This window comes from Ctenocephalides felis, unplaced genomic scaffold (assembly GCF_003426905.1).
Source record: "Ctenocephalides felis isolate EL2017-DRISC unplaced genomic scaffold, ASM342690v1 CF-g0.4_SCAFFOLD_01886, whole genome shotgun sequence".
NCBI lineage: Eukaryota > Metazoa > Arthropoda > Insecta > Siphonaptera > Pulicidae > Ctenocephalides > Ctenocephalides felis.
The window spans coordinates 161,128,030-161,148,473 of NW_020538040.1; the positions used below are offsets into that span (position 1 = coordinate 161,128,030).

Sequence of the window (20,444 nt, forward strand, 5' to 3'; positions counted from 1 at the left end):
CCATTTAGCATGACTGGATTTATCGCAAAGAATGTGCTGAAAAGTGACAAATCTTACTTGGAATGATTATTAGTTAATAAAGTAATGCACAGACACTATAATTTAAACACCATGTTTTGTGTTCACAACATTATTGGTAGTGAATAATGAATGATTATCCACTTGAAGGCAGGAATCCTGTAATTCGTTAAACTTTTTATTTTTCCTTTTTTTTAAATAAATATGTTTGTTGCAACATATTGCTATTTACTTTGATATCTATTTTAATATATGTATTATTGTTTGGTATGTTTTGTTATTGTATAACAATGTCAATTATAAGACTATTGTAATGCAAAAATTTAAATACAAATAAATTATTTTTAAAATTGTCAATTTTCTTTTATTTCTAATTTTGGCGCTTTAATTTGAATGCATTTTGGAGCACGAGCGACATGCGATTAAAGCGCCATCACCCAACATTGCGGTCGTGACTTTCCCTAGCTCTCTGAACGCAAATACCGCGAGAGAGAAACGTCTATATTAGTATATTGTCTAGGATTTACACCTCCATAACATATTATGAGTTATTAGGGTAGATCGTCGGAGCTGTCATTATGACAGTTCTGTCGAATGAAGTTGTCCTCGTTCCACCGCCGGTACGCATCGCGTTTGGCCTTGTGTTGGCAATCGTCTGAGCAAGGACGTAACAAAACAGAATGCAAGTGCCCGATGTGTTTGGTTCTTTGGTTGTATTTGGTTGTATTGACGGTGCGACGGTGGCAATTCTGCACTCGAGTGACGTGAGTTTGCGGTGGAGATTAAGTGAATAAGATCGTAATAATAAATTTATCATATTTTAGACAAAATTATGATAAAAATATGTGGTCTCGTGCTAAAGTAATTTTAGTTGATATAATGTGTATAGTGAATTAGTGTACAATTGAATAAATATAAAAAATAATCTGTTTTATTAATACTGTAAGTGCACTCGTACTTATTTTGACGTTTGTTTTTAATAACAATCTCAACAAACCAATTGATTTTAGTTTCAGATGAGACGAAGTCGTGCATAAATCTCAGTATATAAGAAATATTCAATATATTTTATATGCTAAATAAAACGCAATAACGATGTATACTTAAATATTTTCTTACCAAAGGGGCATTTAGTTCAGCAAAATCAATAATCAATGCTAAACCAAATATTCAAATATTTAGCTAATTGAAAAGTTGTTATTGTAGTTTTTCTCATAGTAGACTAGACATATTATAAAAATTGAGCCCAAAAGACAAAATTCAAAATTGCACTGCAGGACATTTAAGAAAGTCAGCATAGGGCAAAATTTGTGTGAATTGGGTCAGACTGTGCAAAATCGCGAAGGCAGTCCTCGGAGGCCCCATGCGCTACAAAGAAATACACCAGCTTCGGCTGGTTATAATTCCCAGCTACCTAGTATGCGGATCACAGCTGGGAATACACCAGGGTAAGTGAAGCAGATTTAAACTTGCTCGATAATAAGCTATTGCTTGTATAATTTAGAATTTGGATGATCTTGTCGTGGATAAATCATCATACACAATGTCCACACCACTCGCTAGGATTTGCTGTGTGTTTGCATATATGTTGGCCTAACGTGTGTGCTTGCTGTTTATTCAAACAGATCTAATTAGTATATTTGAATACATCCTTAAATTCATATCAAATAGATTTTATAAAGTATATCTTGTTATTGTATTTCATTTTTATCGCTTGTCAGTTGCATTGTATTGTTTCAATATTAAATCGTATATAATAGTGTTAATTTTCAATAAAATCAAATAAATACTTAATAATAAAATTACTTTCAAAAGCATTTACAATTGTGAAAGTTTAATTTAATACAAACATTAATAGTTTTTACTCTTAAATTTTTCTTAAATATTCAGTGAAACTATATTTATAAAAAAATATTTTATTTATAAATAGAATATACAAGAGCCTATACGATTGATTTATTATTACTAATTTAAATATATATATATATATATATATATATATATATATACATACATACATACATACAAACATCTCCTCACAATCAAAGCAACTATTTATTTATTTATTTATTTTCATAACATGATCCTGATAAATTTTATCTTTGATTGAAATTCGACGCCTTTCGTTTTTTGTTTCAATTGATAAAACATACTACGAAATTCTTTGGTCTCATCTTGCTTTCTAATAGTAAACACCCGCCAATGTAACATGATCAGGCTTTGTTTCATTATTTACTATATCTTCTGCAATTAAAAAATATTTGTGTCGCGAATCTTTGAAATCGATACAATCCATTACAATATGTATATATATGATATATATATATATATATATATATATATATATATATATATATGTATAATACACTTTCATATGTAAGATCATGTTTATTGCTCTTTGATGCACAACAATGGGTGGCGCCTTGATAGCGCCACGCATTTAACAGCTATCTCAGCTGCTCAGTTCTTTGTGTTTAATAATATATTTTATCAAATTATACTGTTATTAAATTTACATATTATAATGTATATTTAATTCAAATATTCTTATTTCAAATTAGCAAATAATTTGCCATAAAAGTTTACAGTAAAATTTATTTTTTCAATTTTCAGTAAAAATTTTTAATATAACATTTGGATTCTCTTATGGTATTTCGTTCATATCTTATATGCGCATCATATATTCCTGGCGAAATTTTGGGGATACTTTATTATTATTAATATGATTGAACTATAATAATTTATTATATTTTATTAATAATATAGTATATAGCTATATTATGTATTTAACTATACATACATTTCTAACAATAATATATTGTAATAGTTCTTAGAACAATTTACACAATTCTAATCTAAATCAGAATATTTTTTGTTTGAGATCTTTTCTGAGTATTTTTCAGATTATGGAATCGTCTATTATATTGCAGTATACAAACATTTTTTCGTCCTTGTCTATCAGTAGTTATTTTTGTGTTATAATTCAGTTTATTTATGATGTCATACAAATCTGTAAATAGAGCTTCACTTTGAAAGTAGTGATATACACTACATTGCTCATAGCTGTCGCTTTCGTTAAACTTCTACTGAACAAATATGTTTGCTTCTTGATTGCACTGCGAATTGATAATGATTTAGTAAAATTTTGGATTGGAAGCTTTTAAACTCAAAAAATTTTTTGTTTCTTTTTTAGCTTTTTAAATAAAATAAAATGTTCACAATGATTTTCTACACCATTTAAAAAATACTACCTGGGAGAACTGCATTCTGCGTTCAGCGTTGCTTTTTATTAATTTCCCGTAGGGTAGTTACAGTAATGTGCCGAAAATCGAAAATGAAGATTTTTGCGTATCTTAACGTTTTGATGGTTTCTGAACAATTTGGCATACCTCAGAAAAAATGGATGTGTGTGTGTGTATATATGTATGGATACAATTTTTTGTCCACATTTTCGGGCGCACGGATCAATCGATTTGGTTCAAAAAACATTCGATTCCTATCGATAGGGAGATGTGCTGATTAGTTTTTGGTAAAGGTAGGTCCAGCCGTTACGGAGATAAAGTTCAAAGAGTGCAGAAAATAGAAATCGAGTTTTTGAGAGAACGGAGCATCCGATTTGAATGACCGTTTGATTTGAAAACATTCAATTTGCCATGATTGGGAGAAGTAGTAATTAGTTTTTGGCAAAGGCAGATCCAGCCATTTCGAAGATACAGAGCTAAATGTACAAAACTGGTAGTTTTGAGAGAACTAAGCGTCCGATTTGAAAGATTCAAAGAACCTTCTGCTTGTTTTAACAAAATAATTGCGTTTGGAAAAAAACAAATTTGTTTCAATTTTTTAAAAAAAATTGTATACATAAAAAAATTCAGATTTTAATTTTAATTCTGACTAAAGTTCTAATACACTATAAACAAATAATTTCAACTTAGCAATTCAGTTTTATAATTCTTATAAAAATTAGACAATGTTACAGTATTTTTTAATACCTATAATTTGATAATAATTCCCCATTGAATGAATGGAAAATTATCAAATTTTGATTTTAATTTCAGGTATAATTATTCTAATATTTTTTATGAATTTAAAATTTATATTTATTTATTGAAATTAAATTACGATTATTATTGAGTATACATTTTTCATTCCTTTCAAACAGATTGGCTATTATATAAGTTTGTATCTAATTTTTTTTTCAAGATTTTTATATTAATATAAAAGGTACATTGTATTAGTTTTTGCATAAATACCTATCTTTCTTAGAAGATAACCAAACATCTACTATTTATTAACTTTAGTACTTTAAACATTTTTTTATTTACATTTAAATTACAATCTGTTTTATAATTAAGACATTTAGTAATTAATCTGAGACTTAATAAAGGTATAATGTTTTTAGAGAACCTCTCATTGGTACGTTTTCTAATTTATGAAAATAGTACTTTAGACATAACTATTACTTTAAATTTATTTATTTATTATTAATTATGTGCAGAAATGTCACGAGAATTATAAACAATATTTCAGAATAAAGCTACATTAGTAATAATTATAGCGTAATGAAGAATATCAGATAAATTAATCATTATTAATTATGTGCGAAAATATCACAAAAACCACAAAAAATATTTAAAAACAACGCAACATTAGTAATAATTTAAGCGCAATGGAGAATATCAGATAAATTGATATTGAAATATTTTGTGTTAGTTTGTAGTTTTTAGATAATTGAAAATTAAAATTCTTTTATAAAACACAGTCGGAATAGTTTAGTTAACATACAATTAGAGTATTATTTATTTAGCAAGCAGTAAATTGATTAATACTTGAATATACAGATGTTTTAGCAATGAAAATTATATGTACGATATTCTCCATATATATACATTAGAATGTGCCCCATTCCCATTTATTAATTTTGAAATTTATAATGACTTATCACCTTCATTGATTAATCGATGCAGGCAATTAATTAGTAGAACATCACGATTTCAAGTATTCGTTGAACCTCAATCTTTGTATCATAAGAATATTAAAAAACTTTAATATGCACATACAATTTTAAACATAAGTACACTATACATACGCACATATACTATACGTATTATGGCAAAACATAAACTAAAATAACACATTCTTGATTATTGTATTACATCTATTAAATGAGTTATCAAATAAGTTAATGTTATTACATAAATGCAAATATATATCTTACGTATTTGAATAACACTAACATTTCGCCATGGGGGTAAATTAAAATTTTTAACAGAATTCGGCTCTATATCGTGAAATCTAAAATTATATAAATGTTTGTCAATGTTTGTAGATCAATTAAAATTTTTAACGTCATACATTCACACATACCTATATGATTAATATAAATTAGCCTATAGTCGATTTCGATTACATGCATGTGGAATGCTTTTCTTATCTTGGACCTAACAATAATTGCTTTTACGATGCAGAAGAATGTTATTAATGCTTATTATTGTTATTATAAAATGTGGCAAATAATTTAACATGCAGTTAACTGTTTAGAATTATTTAGAGCGATAAACTTCTTATGATTTTGAACGTAGTCATTTAGCCTTGATTATGGCGTATTTCGATTCGTAATTTGATTTTTGATTCATTATGTTTAATGACATATATAAATAATGACAATTAAAAATGGTTTCAATAAACAAATTACACATATTGTACCTTTTCTTAAAAAACCTCATTCTGTTAGTTGTAGCACCCATCGCGCAAAATGTAGTAGATCGCTCCACCGTCACGAATCTTGTTCGTACAACTGAAAAGCGTTTTTAACTATAAACGTGAAATGAAGTTCATTGGTTGAATTATTTATTATAATAATATTATATTATTATTTATTATATAAATAAGAGTAATAATGGGCGTTTTTTTATATTTTAAACGAATGATTTGCAAGAAAGTTTACTCATATTTTTTTATTATGATTTTTATCTAAACGATTTTATTATTATGATTACAAATTATATATGCGAAATACCTAAATTTGAATTAAGTAAAGGCATTTTAAAATCATATATCAAGATAATATTTTTTTTATTTAAGAAACTATAAGCTTCGTTTCATAAATGATGATCAAATTACCAGAATGTATGTTTTATACTTACGGATAAATACACATTTTTGTGCATATATTTATATAACAGAATAACTCTTTTATCAGAAGAGCTTAGACCTGTGGTTTCCAACCTGTGGAGCTCCCCTCCTCAGTGGGATGCGAGGCTGTTGCAAGGGGGCGTACAGCTGTTTTCAAAATACTATTTTCGAAAATGAACCAAAAATTTTTACACGATAGAAAAAAATTAACGAATAAATAATTATTTTTTATGTATGTACGTTTTTACTTTATATTTGCATAGTAATTTGTAGTCTGATAATTAAATTATATCAGCTTAAGGGGACGCAACATTTTTAACTTCCCGTAGGGTAAGTTATAATTATCGCAAAAAATCGAAAATGAAAATTTTTATATATCTTTACGTTTCAGAGGTTTCTGAACCTTTTGGCATACCTTAGAAAAAATTGATGTATGTGTTTGTGTGTGTGTGTGCGGATACAAATTTTCGTCGACGATTTTGGGAACACGGTTCAACCGATTTCAATTATTCAGAAAACACTCGATTGCTGTTGATAAGGAGACGTGCTGATTATTTTTTGGCATGGTCTAGCCGTTTCGAAGATAAGGGGCAAAAAGTGCCACAAACGGTAATTCAGTTTTTAAGAGAAAGGAGCTTCCGGTTTTAATATTTCAAAAAACATTTTACTTATATTGACAAGATGAGGAACCGATTAAATTTTCATGAAGGCAGGTCTAGCGGTTTCGAAAATATAGTGAAAAAAGTAAAAAAAAAATGTCATCACATCAAATTACAAACACAAAATGACATCAAATTATCAGATATTTTATAGAGATTTTAACAATAAGTATAACTTTTGTTTACATTCCTATGAGTTCCGTAACGATGTTTATTCGTTAGACGGCGACGCGGCGCTTACGCGCTTCGATATTTCGTCTCTATGCAGTTAAAGCAGTACGGTTTGCTTTGAAAAAAAAGTTCAGAATTTCCAAAATATTTCAAAATAAAGAAAACATTTTTTTTTTTTCAAAAAAAGTATATTTTTGTCAAAAATGTATAGTTTCTCAAAAATCTATTTTTTTTTTAAAGTAAAATGTTTGCAAAAATGCTAATCTTTTTTTTAAAAAAAAAACTTTGGTACGGGAAGTTCGAGCAATTTGCCTTAAGGCACGATGCCATGCGCCCCACTATTTTTTTTTTTATGAACGGGGGGCCGCGATGCTTAAAGGTTGAAAACCACTGACAGAAAACTATCAAACCATATTTAAGAATGACAAAATGAATTTCTTTTGAATGGATTTTCTATGCAAAGATTATTCTGAATGTTATACGAATTCAATTATCTCAAAATTACCATTATATTATTTAAATAGTTCAGTACAGATTAAGAAGAGTATAATTCTATAAAAGCGATATTCTATATAGCTGGCTAAGGCTGATGAAGTTTGTAGTATGCATGTTATTTAATAGAAGGCAGTAAACAGATTCTGTTGTCTCTACATATACATATTTATTGACAGATTTTGATTCAAAAATAAATATTGAAAATATATCGCAGTGCTCGTAGTTTGTAAATTGCGAACTTACGTTACTATTTTTATGTTCGGGAAAACAAAACATCTTAATAGGCTATTTTTGTTAACAGGAGCTTATCGGGAGCATTTTGCAAGACCTCAAATTATTTCCTGATATGGTATATTATTTTTGTTTCTTTTACTTACTTTCGCTTATCTGTATTCTCTTATCGCCGTTTTGTTATTGCCAAACAAAGAGTGGGTTTATAGGTTAAATATTATTTGTTCATGTTTCCATGCTTCTAGCACGCAGATGATTATTAAAATTTGTCGACAATGTTGCTAAAATTTGTAAATAAATATTCCATTCTAGTCATCTATTTTGATATTGTAAAGATGAATTAGTTGAGTTGACATAGGAATTACAAGTATTATTGCAGACCATGCTACAATATATATATATATATATATATATATATATATATATATATATATATATATTCTTCTTATTCGAACTGTTACAAAAATCATAAATCTTCCTTCAATTAATATCTTCAATTTCAATTTTCATATAACTTTAAATGTGTTGTGTTTTGTGTATTAAAAATTGTTTTTTTTTATTAAGTGTATAATCAGCCACTAATCATTTCTGCGTGTCTATTATGATGAGAAACTGGCCACTAAAAATTTTAAACTTTTTTGATAAGGTTTAAATTCAAACAATTTGTCGCATGCCTTATAGTATGCATTAAATGCAATAATGAATTTGCGTAGGCACTTTGCTATTTTTTGATAGTGGATTTTTAATTGTATGGGACATATTTTCTTCGAATTATTTGCGCGATTAGTTTTCTCGTTACATTTTATAAACAAATACTTTTGTCGTTAGACATTAAACACAGCAATCGCCGCTGATATTTGTTTAGTTGCGAAAAAATATTTGAACTGAAAATATTTTCTGTAAACTAATAAGTGCAATATAATCGAAGTTTTTTTTGAATAATAATTAAATAAATCGCAATAATATAATACAAAACAACTGAATCGTGTTGAAAAACATATATTGATGCGATAATTCTTGCTCAAAATAGACCATTTTAATTTTCATGTTATTTTGAAGCAGATATAAATTACCCTTCACAGTAAATAAAAAAGAAACGACTAATTTGAGATACATATTCAGATAATTTAATTATATGCATAAATAGTGCGAATATGTTGTTATTTTTATAAATATTGTTAATATCTGCAAATGACGGGGTACAATAGGATATATTTTTACTAATCTCGATAAGCACGTGCTCTGACAGTGTTTGTCAAAGGTACAAGATTGACAGCTCAAGTGGTAATTGCTTTATTATATATATATATATATATATATATATATATATATATATATATAGATTTATTACACTTCCGATTATCATATCCAAAGCCGGATCGGCCAGGATATGACTCCACTTCAGCAAAAAGTGTTCTATTGCATCGTTATATATCTGTATTTGTAATTTATTTCTAAATAGTTCAAACATTTGAATATTCCAAACAATTGCTATTTTATGTATTTCAATATGTATACAAATCTCAAGTTGTATGCCGAAATTAGAACTATACAAATATTGAAATATTTCTAGTGTAATTCTTTTGCTATAAAACGTTCACTAGGCAATCAGGCGACCAGACAATTTTTGAATAAATGTCATTAAAATAATAGTACGAAAAAAATTACCAATAAATGTCGGGTTGAATTATTTTGCGATCGATGAGACGATCGAACCATTGTCTAATATTTTTCTTATTGTGAAAACTCGTAAAAATGGAAAACTTGAGAATCAAATTCAACTTTATAATTATTTTTGGAGAGAAAACAAATCCAATTTGATTATTTTTATATGAAAATAATGTTAATTTTATGTATGTGGTAAGAATAAAACTTCTGTAATAGAATATTTTTCAAAAAATAACAAAATCGGTCGGACAAATTCTCGGATACAACTCCGCGCGGATCGACTCCGATGGAGGAGTTACATTCTTGGATATTATAATACGTTATTAAATTGGTGATAAACAAACGTTGATTCAGAATTATGGTATGATTTCGTTTCAAGTATAACATAAAAACAATTCTCGTTATATTTACATACTATGTTTATAAATGAAAAGTAAAAATATCCATACTAATGCGTATGGATAAATGCATTTATATCTTTGTGTATATGTAATATATATGTTTATAGGTATATATGTATGTATGTATATATATGTATATATATATATATATATATATATATATATATATATATAAATTGACTTTTGGACTTTGGTACGAGAAGTTCCAGCAGTTTGCCTTAAGGCACGATGCCATACACCACTAGTTTACTTTTTTATGGGTTTCGTATACGTGTTTATCCGTTGGTCTGCCCGGTGGCGCTTACGCGCTTCGATATTTCTTCCAAACAATCACGCAGCACGATTGCTTTGTAAAAATTTATTGAATTTTTCAAATAAAGAGTAGGAAGTTTTTTTTTAACTTCCCGTAGGGTAAGTTATTGTAATGGGCCGAAAATCGAAATTGAACATTTTTACATTTCTCGACGTTTTGAAGGTTTCTGAACATTTTGGCATACCTCAGAAAAAAATGGATGTGTGTGTATGTATGTAAGGATACAATTTTTCGGTCACGTTGTCGGGCGCACGGATCAACCGATTTAAATGGTTCAAAAACATTCGATTCCTATTGATAAGGGGATGTGCTGATTAATTTTTGGCAAAGGCAGGTCCAGCAGTTACGGAGATAAAGAGCAAAGAGTACTGAAAATAGAAATCGAGTTTTTGAGAGAACAGAGCATCCGATTTGAATGATCTAAAAACATTCAATTAGTAATTATTGGTAGAAGTGTTTATTATTTTTTTGGCAAAGGCAGGCCCAGCCATTTCGAAGATACGGAGCTAAATGTGCAAAAAATGACAGTTTTTGAGATATGCTTGTCTTAACAAAATAATTGATTTTGGAAAAAAAAATTGTTTCAACTTTTTTTTCAAAAAATTTTTTTTTGTATATCGAGAATAATTTAGATTTTATTGTTAATTCTGACTATAGTTCTAATATACTTTAAACAAATAATTTCAACTTTGCAATTCAGTTTATATAATTCTTATAAATATTAGACAATGTTACAATATTTATAATAATCTATTTGAAAACATTCAATATTCCTGGAACACTTCGTTACGGTACGGAAAGTTCCAGCAATTTGCCTTAAGGCACGATGCCATACACCCCACTAGTTAATTTTAATTTTTGGTACGGGAAGTTCTAGCAATTTGCCTTAAGGCAAGATGCCATACACCAGTAGTCTAACCTATTATCGTCTGAAGAAGAATTTATATGCTAGTAGTTTCGAAGATTATTTTTTATGTATATAAAATATGTGTATATACAATATAGATATATGTCAGCCCCATTTCTATTTCTCATTTGTTCTTAACTAACCTTTCTCTGCGCGTCCATGTGTGTTCTCTATCAACAATGAGAGAACTACTTATTCAGCCGTTAAGTGGCGATTGGAGATCTGAGATCGGCACGGACTCGGTGACTGACGTTTGCAATTTCTAATGGTGCTGAGGCACTCCCAATAACGTTTGTAGCGATAATTGTGGAATAAATATAATCTAAAATTTTATTAATTAAAACCAAACATTGTTTTTACACTTCACCAAACCACCACTTGCAATTTACTACGCGTATTGTAGAGGAAGTTATTCGAAAACGTTTGTTCTTTGTACAATGTTGCAATAGAAACGGATAACAGAATAAGTATAGCACCCTTTGTGAATACATATATTTTGCGTTATGGGGAAAACAGATGATGCATCTGTTTTTAATCATCTATTTCTATCATCTAATCATCTATTTTTATCATCTATTTTTAATACTATACCAAGTCCTTTTGCATGTTGCTTTACATGATTTATCTTTGTACGAGAGCTCACAAACAGCCCTTTAATAGAAACGTTTAAAATCAGATACCCAGAAATGGCGATTTGTGGCATATGTCAATTTTTCCTAAAAACTTTTGTTCTTTTTTGTCCCATCTCAACAGTTGATATTGTACAAGTAATTAATGTAAGGACGATGGTACGTTGTTACAAAAAACTTGCCGATTCCGTGTAAATCATATTAGATAAGTTTTTTTTGGCACAAGGTTCAACAATGACGCGCTACAAGAAATTATAACTGCGATCTAAATTTGTGAATTTATTTTAAAGATAGACGAAATCATATGCATGTTTATTAAAATCTGAAGTAATTGTTTTTAATTATCGTTGAAACTTGCACACTTTTCAATCTTGACGAATTTATATTTCGAGATTGTAGTGACAAAACATTTGCAGTATATGCTAAAAAAAATATTTTATATGCTCGTGGTGCTCAAATAACAGCTATTATTGGTTATATTTTCATATTTTTTAAATTGAGGTACTAAGTCAAATGAAATGAATTTAATATGGCAACAGAAAATATAAGAACTGTATGGGTAAAAACTCGAACGACTAACAATGAGCGTTATATATAATTTATAATTTACGTTTTCAAATTCTTGGATATGAAAATGTGTTGAAATTAATATTTAATTTTTTTGAAATGTATAGCTTGATACTTGGTTCAAGATTATTTATAATATAACGAAAAATAGATTTTACTATAAGTTGAACTTCACTTATTTCATTATATCAATATTTTATTTTATTTAAAAAAATTTCATCACATATTTATTATCATTGTCATATAGATGTATTTATGTACAGACAATATTGTAATATGCGTTCCAAATAGTATAAATTTTGGGTTCAGTTTAAAATATCAGCGTATTGACTAACGTATTTAATACTGTTCTGGCACTTTGTTTTTGTCTAATTGGTAATATATTTTTAAAATATTGTATTAACAAAATTGTAGTTGTAATTATAACATACATTAAAGCAAAAGACGCCTGAATTTGATTCACCATTGTAATTTTTACACTGAAAATGATGACTTTTGACAAGTACTTTATTACGATTACTAGGTTTTTATATACCTTCATTAAATGGAATGCTTGCTAGGATCGTTTGTACTATATTAGATTTACTTTCGTGATTGTTTTAAAATCTTGTTTTAAAAATGTCTGACATAAGTTCTATAATTTTCATTATTTAAACAAAATTAATGTTCTGCTTAGTTTTTTGGTTGTTTTCGACATAGTAACATAAAATGTAATTGATTTTGTATTGGTGTTTGTTTGCTAATTTGTCGCTAATTTGTTATAAAATTCAACACAGATAAGCTTACAAATGAAACAATGCAGCTCTTTTTCGGACCGATTGTCGTTCTGAAATAATACTCACATACAGTAAGTTTGTCAATAAATGTTTAGCAATTCTTCTTTATAACACCATTCATAATTATGTTAGTTTATAAGCATTGTCCCTCTACAAAATTGTTACCAATTAGATATTAAAAACTACCATTGTAGTGTTATCGTCTCATTACAAAGTTTGTTTTAGCGTTTGGAAGAAGCATGTCCATTTCTGACGTATATACTGTGTTCCATAGTTTTAAACGTTCATTGTTATAGCGATACGCATTTTAACTAGACGGTCTTGCGAATATTAGTTATTAACAAATATAATGTTTTGGAGAATTCGCGATTAATTTATGATATGGACCGATTTGTTTTGTGAGCTCATCCGCTTTATTTGAATGCAACACAGGCAGTGACTGTTTTATTCAACAGGTAACAAATTTGTTCACATGTTCTGTTGATAGCAAACATTTTTTAAGCTTGTTTTAAAAATTATTAATATTTTTTCGTGAATTTGCGAATTTGTTCGCAAGTTTTTAGGACACCTTTAATTTAACTTCAATGTAAATTGTTGTTAACTTTACTTGATATCTCATAAAAGCGTTTTTAACTGACTGGATTTTGGTTAAGTTTACATTTTTAGGTGAGTTTTGCATTTAATCTAATTTATTGTATAAATATAAGATTTTTTCTATATTAACCCCCTTTTTAATTTGACGATTGGGCTGCAAAATACTTCAAATATGTATGAATGTCGACAAAACTATCAACATATATATAAATAAATTTCCTTGAATTTCCTTGCTCCCAGGGGCTCAAATGGTTCCAAATAGTTAAAAAACAATTCTCTGAAAGTTTTAGCTCTTAATATTAACGTTTATATAGAGCGCAATTCAATCAAAGTTTTGTATGGAAATAGCATGGAAAAATTTTCAAAAATTTTAAAAATGTTTTTTATATGTAACTTAGCGAACAAATGAATGAATAAAACTCATTCATTTGTCGCTAAGTTATACCTAAAACATTTTTTTTAAATTCTCAAACATTTTTCCATGCTCTTTCCATACGAAGTTTGATTAAATTGCGCTCTATCTAAACGTTAATATTAAGATCTAAAACTTTCAAGAATTGTTTTTTATCTATTTGGAACCATTTGAGCCCCTGGGAGCAAGAAAATTCGAAAATGACCGTTTTAAGGACCACCCTAATGTATATATATATATTGAAATATGTGAGTTTGGTGTTTATATATATTTTGATGAGTTATTTAGAATCGGGCAGTAACACCAAGTAAAAAAACTAAAGTAATTTTGAAATACTTTATTTATCCATACGTTTCGGTCTTCATCGAGACCGTCATTCAGTGGAAAAAAGAAAATTAATTATACAAAAATACACTACACTATTACACTGTGTTAAACCAAGCTATTAATAACTGGGACATTTAAACTAATTATTTTTGACAGTTTTTGGTTACATTCTAGTGTGTACAGATCTACTAACGTCTAAATACTTTAGTATTTTGAGCATATTACACTATAACCATATAAAACTTTATATTCACTCAAATCTTCCGATAAAGTAATTCTAAGTAAAAGGCATTTAATTATTCTTGTAGTTCAAGTTTAAAGCTTATGAAATCTTTTTACAAATTTTGATGAATGCAGTGCCATTCTCACATCTAATATTACAATGTATTAAGTATAAATACATATATTTGAATGAATGCATGAATTCCTTTCTTTTTCTTATCCCAATTGTAAATCATTAAGCACACACGTATTTTATAAAACTATTGAAAATATTATAAAGTAATCGGAACTCAAATAATATCTTTATGATTTATGAAACATATCTTGTACAGTAATCTAGCAACAAATAGAATCAGTATTTATAATTATTATTTTTATTTTATTTTTTTCAAAAAATATTCGGTATTTGAGTTATTCATACAACTGAAAAAATACAGTTTTTGTATTCGAAAATTGTTTGTATTTACTTAGTAATCTGAGTACTTATTCCGAGTGATTTAAATTTTTAGTGAGGCAGCGCAAACAGAAACCGCCGCGTCTAAAAGGGGCTCATTTCGCGGTGACACGCCGCTTAGCCTAAGTTCGAAGCTTCGAACATCCTTTGACGCCTCGACGAATGTTATCGGCGGCGGCCAAGGAGGCAACGAAAGCGAGCCAACGAACGCGAATAACGGCCACGTTATCCCGATCTCAGGCTTCCAGAAGGTGCCTCAATCTAAGTCAGTGCCAATACCGCCTAAGAAATTGCCGCCGGTGGAACAAGGATCTGAGCATATGTCAAGAATGACGCCTAGACGTATCATGATGCACAGCAAAGTCAACAAGGAACGGTTAGTAGATTGGTTAATTTATTAGTGTTTAAGAACATGATCAAATTTTACATTTTATTTGTTGCTATTTAACAATTTGATGGTTCTTCCTAACGTTAGAATCTACTTTTATTTCCAATGAAAAATATTTTACTTAAGGGGTTAGGGGTACTTGGAGGCACGAAAAAATGAGTATTTTCAGTATTATTTTTTTGTTATCAAACGATGTTTTTTTACAAAAATGTTAATACGGCATTGTTATACAATGTTTTGACCTGAAGTAACAAAAATTTTAGAAAAAAATAATAAATATTTCGAAAGTTATAGCTGTTTTTGTTGACCCTGTTTCAAAAAATGGTCCTGGCGGTGACCATCATAACTCCTTAGAGATTCATCTAAAATCGATCAAATAAAAAAAAATAGTTTTATAAATAGATAATCCTGGGCCTGATCGAAGGTTTTCTTTTTTTTGCAAAAAATAACAAAATGGCAGCAACAGAAAAAAAAAATATAGATTTTTGGGTAAAAAATCAACTGTTAATTGGTCTTAAAAAATTGATATTTTTGAAAAAATAAAAATCCTTCGATCAGGCCCGGGTTTATTATCCATTCTAAAAGCTGTATAAATTTCATTAAAATTTACTAAGCGGTTTTTGAGTTACAGTGGTCACCTGTTCAAAATACATAGTTTTGAGAAAAACGCGTTTAAAGTTTGACTTTGGTTTTACGTACAGAAATTCGAATTATTGAATTACTTAAACCGAGTCATCTATTTTTGGGCCATATAATAGTTCTTCAGTCATTGTGCAAGTTTCCAAAATTCTCATTTGCTGTTGCCTACGAAGCATTCTGGCCCCCCTTAGCGTTCTCGTTGGCGCGCTGATCTGCCACTTTCACACGTGCAGCATCCTATTTTTCAACATACCAATGGGAATTATACCCACAATTAGGTCCTAGGGTATCTATAATCAATAACAATGATTATGTATATGTATTCAGCAATTTGTACGATAGTAGAACTAGTATTCACGATTTTCAGGCATATTTTTTTACACTAGTTGGTTGAAGCGTTTAATTTTATCTGATTATGGATTCAATCTTGAACTACACATGTTGAAAGTAAATTATCATTGCTGAGATCATCGTAAAATATCAGGATTTGAGGGAGAATAATCTTGAGTATAAGTATCGAGCTCTCCACTTGCGTCAACGCGCTGGTAAAAGTCCAATAACTCAAAAAGTAATCATCGGATCAACTTGAAATTTTCAGAGAACATTTTCAAGATATTACACTTAATGAAAATGCAAAAAAATAAAAATCGATTTTTCAAAAAATTCCAAGTACCCCTAACCCCTTAAGTACTTGATTTTATTTTAATACGTTAGGGATTTTCATTATAGGTCAGTTACATTATTATTTCATGCTTAAAATAAACTATGGATTAATATTTAATGAATAGGAATATGTATCGTATGCATAATTTAGGTATAAAGTAAAAATATATTCTTAAATTATAGTTTATATTGAAGAATGATATACAAAACGAAATTTGAAATAACGTTGTACAATAAATTTAACTAATAATACTTACAACTATATATACCATATATTGTTTTAATCCAATTGTTTTTCATAGATTCATTTTACTTGTTTATTCGCAGCAACCAAATTCTTAAAGATATTTGACATGTAGATAGTGTTTTGTTTGTTTTCTTTTGCAAATACATTTTATGCATTTTTTGTTCATCATGTTTTACTATTTTTTGTATATTAAAAGTTTTACTATAATGTTTAGATATCTAAGTATCCACAAGTGGTTTTCTTAAAAGGTAGGATTTTTATTAAAAAAAGTAAATTAATGTCTCAATAAATACAAATTGAGTTCTTGTGTCCATTTCATTTCATTTCACGTTCAAGGCGTTTTTTCCAGTGAATTATCTTGAATATAGTTATTCTTCAAGATTTAGAACATTTATATTGTGTAATAAATCTCGTAAATAAAACCTTATATAAAATGTGACTACAAGTACTGAAAGAAATAATTTAAGTTATGAGATACTTAGAGCCATATCTCATCAAAAAATTGTTATACCGATAATATTTTAAGATTTTTATTGAAATTGTACTTATATAGTTTTTGGTCATAGCCTATTTTTCCCAGACGAAAATTTTCTATTTGAAAGAAAAAGTTATCACACCGATAATTTGTCAAAAATTTCATAGGAATCATAGACAATTATTTTTTACTTGGCGAATTTTTGTGTCATTTTGAACTTCGTATTTTTCTATAATTTCAGACTCAACTCACGGAATCCAACACGTCAACGCAAAATCGGGACAGTAACGAGCCCGATAGTGACGGCACCTCCATGTGAGCTTACCTCTTCACCTTCAGTTAGTTCCATCAATGACTTAACAGCAATAAAGCCCCTTTCCAGTCCAACTATTAACGGTTCTCATAACAGCGTAGAATCAGACTCCAAATCAATTGCTGATTACTTATCCCGAAATTCTTCCATAGATTTAGGCCAGAAAGAAAACTCCAAGTCCGAAGTGGTCACGCCAGCCCAAGAGGCTTTGCCAGATATTAGGGAATTAGAAAATTTAAATAATAAACCAGAATTTGATGTATTCGAAATAAGTCGGATGATAGCAATATTGACACTGGCGTATCGAGTTATCATCAGTCTCTTCACCAAAAGAACGTTCTCTCCTGATAACTCAAAAATTTAAAAGGAAGCAAAACTAAGACTGTGAAGATTAATGAGAATCCTGTGAATATAATTGATAAGTCACTTGTCAATGTTGTTGATGATACCGAAAATACAGATTCTGATACGAATGTCAGTTTGATATTACCCAAGGAAAGATAAGATTTGTTAGGAAGAGTCAAGAGAATAGTGTATTAAGCGTAATATATACAAAATCGGAACCTACCTCTGACCGGTCCTCAACTATGGCCGATAAAAAGAGCGATACATCAAGAACTATCGATACTGCGAAGGATACAGATCAGGACGAAAATATTGAAATATTAGGAACAGATACGGAGCAATACAGGGAATATGAACACCATACAGAAATTATACCGGATCATTACTCTGAAAACGATGAAAACATTATCTATGGGCCAATCTATGATTCCGAAAAATTTGAGGAGCAGAATATAGAATTGCCGAAAGACGATGATGACGACGAACCAATTGGTGTGTCACCTTGTGGAAGATTTTTTAAATATGACAAAGAAGTTGGCAGAGGTTCTTTCAAAACTGTCTATAGAGGTCTGGATACGCAAACTGGTGTAGCTGTAGCTTGGTGTGAACTCTTGGTCAGTAATATATTTATATATAACAGTTGTATTTTGTCTTTAAGCCATCACACTTAATCTATTCTGTAACAGGAGAAAAACTGAACAAAACGGAGAGGATAAGATTCCGAGAGGAGGCAGAGATGTTGAAAAATTTACAGCATCCTAATATTGTGCGCTTCTACAACTATTGGGAATCTACATTGGGAAAAAAGAAAACATTGTTTTAGTTACAGAATTGATGTTGTCTGGCACACTTAAAGCGTAAGTTCAAAAATATTTAAAAAAACAAAGTTTATTTTTTTGTTTTACTATCTATATGTATGTATTATTTTACATAATTAATATTCAGATGTTATTTCGCGCTTTATAACAATTGAACAAGGCCGTTTTATAGTTTGAACAATATAATGCAGGTATCTTCGACGTTTCAAGAAAATCAACCCAAAAGTACTAAAATCTTGGTGCCGGCAGATTTTGAAAGGACTCAATTTTCTTCATTCGCGATCAACTCCTATAATACATCGTGATTTGAAATGTGATAATATTTTTATAACTGGGACTACGGGCAGTGTGAAAATTGGAGACTTGGGTCTTGCTACATTAAAGAACAGAAGTTTTGCTAAATCGGTTATAGGTAACTTATTTATATTTATTTATTATAATTCACAATGAAGATTTTGAGCATTAATAATTGTAAATCTATTTATTAATGATTTGGTAGGTACTCCTGAATTTATGGCTCCTGAGATGTATGAAGAGCATTATGATGAATCTGTAGATGTTTATGCATTTGGTATGTGTATGTTGGAAATGGCTACTTCTGAATATCCTTACAGTGAATGTTCAGGTCCTGCTCAAATTTACAAAAAAGTGATATCGGTATGAATTATACATACTACTCATATATATAAATATATATATATATATATATATTATATATATATATGCACAAATATGAAACATTGTTTATTGAATTATTTCTAGGGCATTAACCACAAAGCTTTGAAAAAGTAGAAAATGCTGAGATTCGTGATATAATTCAACAATGCATTCTTCTTAACAAAGAAGATCGGTAAGGTTTTATTACACATATATTAAAAATCAATTATAAGTATTTTTTTATTTATATTATAAGAAGCAGTAGTTACAGTTATTTATAAAAATTACAGTCCAATGGTAAAAGAACTTCTAAATCATGACTTCTTCGGTGAAGATGTTGGTTTGAAAGTTGAAGTTGTATCAAAGGAGAATCTTGGAAGTAATTCTGAATCACGAAAAGTAGAGTTTCGTTTACGTCTTCTGGATCCTAAGAAAAGGTAATTTTATTGAAATGTTTTTACTAACAATTATTCAATTACATTATTTCACAGATCTTTCAAGCATAAGAGAATGAAGCCATTCAGTTTGAAATAGACATTGATAAGGAGAATTGTGATGATGTAGCAAATGAAATGGATATTTGAATCAAACATTCTTTAATTCATAGTATTATATATTCACAAAAATTACAAATCTTACTTCAACAGGCAAAGTCTGGATTGATTCTTGAAGATGATGCTAGGACAGTGGCTAAATTACTTAAAAATCAAATTCAAGCAATTAATAAAGAATGCGATGAAGGGGTTCCTGTTGCACCACAAACAGAAGTGATGCAAAATACAGAAGCTATTGTAACGGATACTATTAATTTGTGTATTGAAGATAATGATGATTCTAAGAGCCATTTGGAATTCAAATTAATTGGCCTTCCAGAACAAAATAATGGAGGTGTGGACAAATTAACCCAAAATCAAATGCAAGCA

General features: G+C 29.0%; 3 protein-coding genes across 3 annotated transcripts in view; all 3 read left to right on the forward strand.

The window, feature by feature from the left end:
- The first annotated feature begins 744 nt into the window (after positions 1-744).
- LOC113376155 lies at positions 745-18,205 on the forward strand. The gene is made up of 5 exons (XM_026616075.1): positions 745-960; positions 1,029-1,466; positions 15,032-15,352; positions 17,630-17,973; positions 18,069-18,205. Exons 2-5 carry the CDS (start codon positions 1,438-1,440, stop codon positions 18,203-18,205), a joined length of 831 nt encoding a protein of 276 aa, XP_026471860.1. The 5' UTR covers positions 745-960; positions 1,029-1,437.
- Positions 18,206-18,748: 543 nt separating this feature from the next.
- LOC113376156 (serine/threonine-protein kinase WNK4-like) lies at positions 18,749-19,527 on the forward strand. Its single transcript, XM_026616076.1, has 3 exons — positions 18,749-18,903; positions 19,056-19,276; positions 19,364-19,527. Exons 1-3 carry the CDS (start codon positions 18,881-18,883, stop codon positions 19,525-19,527), a joined length of 408 nt encoding a protein of 135 aa, XP_026471861.1. The 5' UTR covers positions 18,749-18,880.
- A 512-nt stretch (positions 19,528-20,039) lies between these two features.
- The window catches only part of LOC113376157, a 6,139-nt gene continuing 5,734 nt past the window's right edge, over positions 20,040-20,444 (forward strand). Inside the window, exons 1-2 of the mRNA XM_026616077.1 lie at positions 20,040-20,096; positions 20,169-20,437. Of these exons, the coding sequence (XP_026471862.1) occupies positions 20,094-20,096; positions 20,169-20,437 (272 nt within the window). The 5' untranslated portion in view covers positions 20,040-20,093. The remainder of the gene's footprint in view (positions 20,097-20,168; positions 20,438-20,444) is intronic.

Bases quoted from the DNA above. Each gene is read 5' to 3' on its own strand.
- LOC113376155 (XM_026616075.1), top strand. From the start codon at position 1,438: ATGCGGATCACAGCTGGGAATACACCAGG. The intron at 1,467-15,031 runs GTAAGTGAAGCA...TTAAATTTTTAG, and splicing joins ACAGCTGGGAATACACCAGG to TGAGGCAGCGCAAACAGAAA. The intron at 15,353-17,629 runs GTTAGTAGATTG...CTATAATTTCAG, and splicing joins AGCAAAGTCAACAAGGAACG to ACTCAACTCACGGAATCCAA.
- LOC113376156 (XM_026616076.1), top strand. From the start codon at position 18,881: ATGTTGTCTGGCACACTTAAAGC. The intron at 18,904-19,055 runs GTAAGTTCAAAA...AATATAATGCAG, and splicing joins TTGTCTGGCACACTTAAAGC to GTATCTTCGACGTTTCAAGA. The intron at 19,277-19,363 runs GTAACTTATTTA...ATGATTTGGTAG, and splicing joins TTTTGCTAAATCGGTTATAG to GTACTCCTGAATTTATGGCT.